General features: G+C 46.7%; 1 protein-coding gene across 1 annotated transcript; it reads left to right on the top strand.

Annotated features, from left to right (window-relative positions):
• Nucleotides 1-308: 308 nt before the first annotated feature.
• SARC_15367 (hypothetical protein) lies at nucleotides 309-1,292 on the top strand (the record flags this gene model as incomplete). Its single annotated transcript, XM_014290511.1, has 2 exons — nucleotides 309-875; nucleotides 1,141-1,292. Coding segments are annotated over 2 exons (719 nt in total), but the record flags the coding sequence as incomplete, so codon positions are not given.
• Between the last annotated feature and the right edge of the window lie 156 nt (nucleotides 1,293-1,448).

Raw genomic sequence — 1,448 nt, forward strand, 5'->3', positions numbered from 1 at the left:
TCGAATGTACATTTACTTTTTTTTCTTGTAGTGTAATAAACGCACCTAAAAAAATCATCATTGTATATTTCTACACCTACATCTAAAATCACTCAGATTCAACTGATTCGTGTACATCTGTAGTCAATCTTTGGAGCATATTTGTCTGAAAGATAAAAAAATACCCAACTTCTTTTAAAAGATAGTTGCAATTTTAAGCACTTACCCATACACACGTGCATATCCGCACATTCATACATGTATGTCATGACTCAAATCCAGATATAGTCCGACATGGAAGCCTTTCAGATATATATAAATCCAGATGTATGTGTGGTTTCAATCTTACGCATGCTCTCATCTGGCCGGGCCACTATGCTCTTCTCCACACCATAGTGGGCAAGAACGACGGCAGCGTGCAAGATGTTCGGTACTTCGAGTGCACCGCTAAGCACGGATCGTTCATCCGCCAGTCGCAGGTGCAGCCTCTGCACACACCCACCCCTGTTGTGAGCACCCCTACGCAGACTCGTGTGGTGGCGGGAGGGTCTAGCATACCCACACGCGTACATACACCGACGTCTCCCGCTACCACACGCAGCCCCACCTCTCGCTTGCCGAGGCCCGGGGCAACCAGTTCGGTACCTCGGTCCAAGGCAACGCCCATGCAGGAACCGCGCATCGGGAAGGCGAGTGTCAGCCCGAGCGTAAGAGCTGGTACCAGCTCCGCTAGCCCGAATAGCAGCAGAGCTGGAGCTGGTACCAAGACACCTGCTCAGAGTACTACCAATATGCAGACACCTGCTGGCTCGGGTGTTCGTGCGGGTGCGGTGGGAGTGAGTGACTCTAGGCTGGCCAACTCTCCGCGTGCTAGTGGTGCTACGCCCCACGCTCAGGTATTGTCTGAATTTGTATATTGAGTATCATTTATTTGTACTCGTATTGGTGTACCTTCGTTTTTATGCGAGTTCTATCGGTAATTAGTTTTTACGGGAATTCTATTGGTAATATAGGGTCAAGTGTTTTTATTATCATTCTTAGCTCAACAGGTATGCACCTGACTGCACACTCATGTTTCACATGCGTATACACACAACCCGATTTTAATACACCTGTGAGAGATCGTGAATCGTTGTATCGCATACCTTACTACATTCGCAGAAGAACTTGGTTGAGCCTATCACTACTGCGGTAGTGGACGATGGAGAGGTGCTGCGACTGACAGAGAGAATTACAGAGCTGGAACAGCAGAAGGCGCAGGAGTACAAGGACCACGAGCGTACCAGATTGGCCCTGGAACAGGTGTGCGTATAGTGCAAGTATATCGATGTTATTATGGGGTTACACACCAAACAGGTGGGTATAATAGTCCAAGTATACTGATGTCTTTATTTGATAAGCGACTAATCATGTCTAAAAATGTACGTAGTAGAATGTATGTCGTGTGTGTATATCCAATTTATATATAT

This window comes from Sphaeroforma arctica (assembly GCF_001186125.1).
Source record: "Sphaeroforma arctica JP610 unplaced genomic scaffold supercont1.6010, whole genome shotgun sequence".
Lineage (NCBI taxonomy): Eukaryota > Ichthyosporea > Ichthyophonida > Sphaeroforma > Sphaeroforma arctica.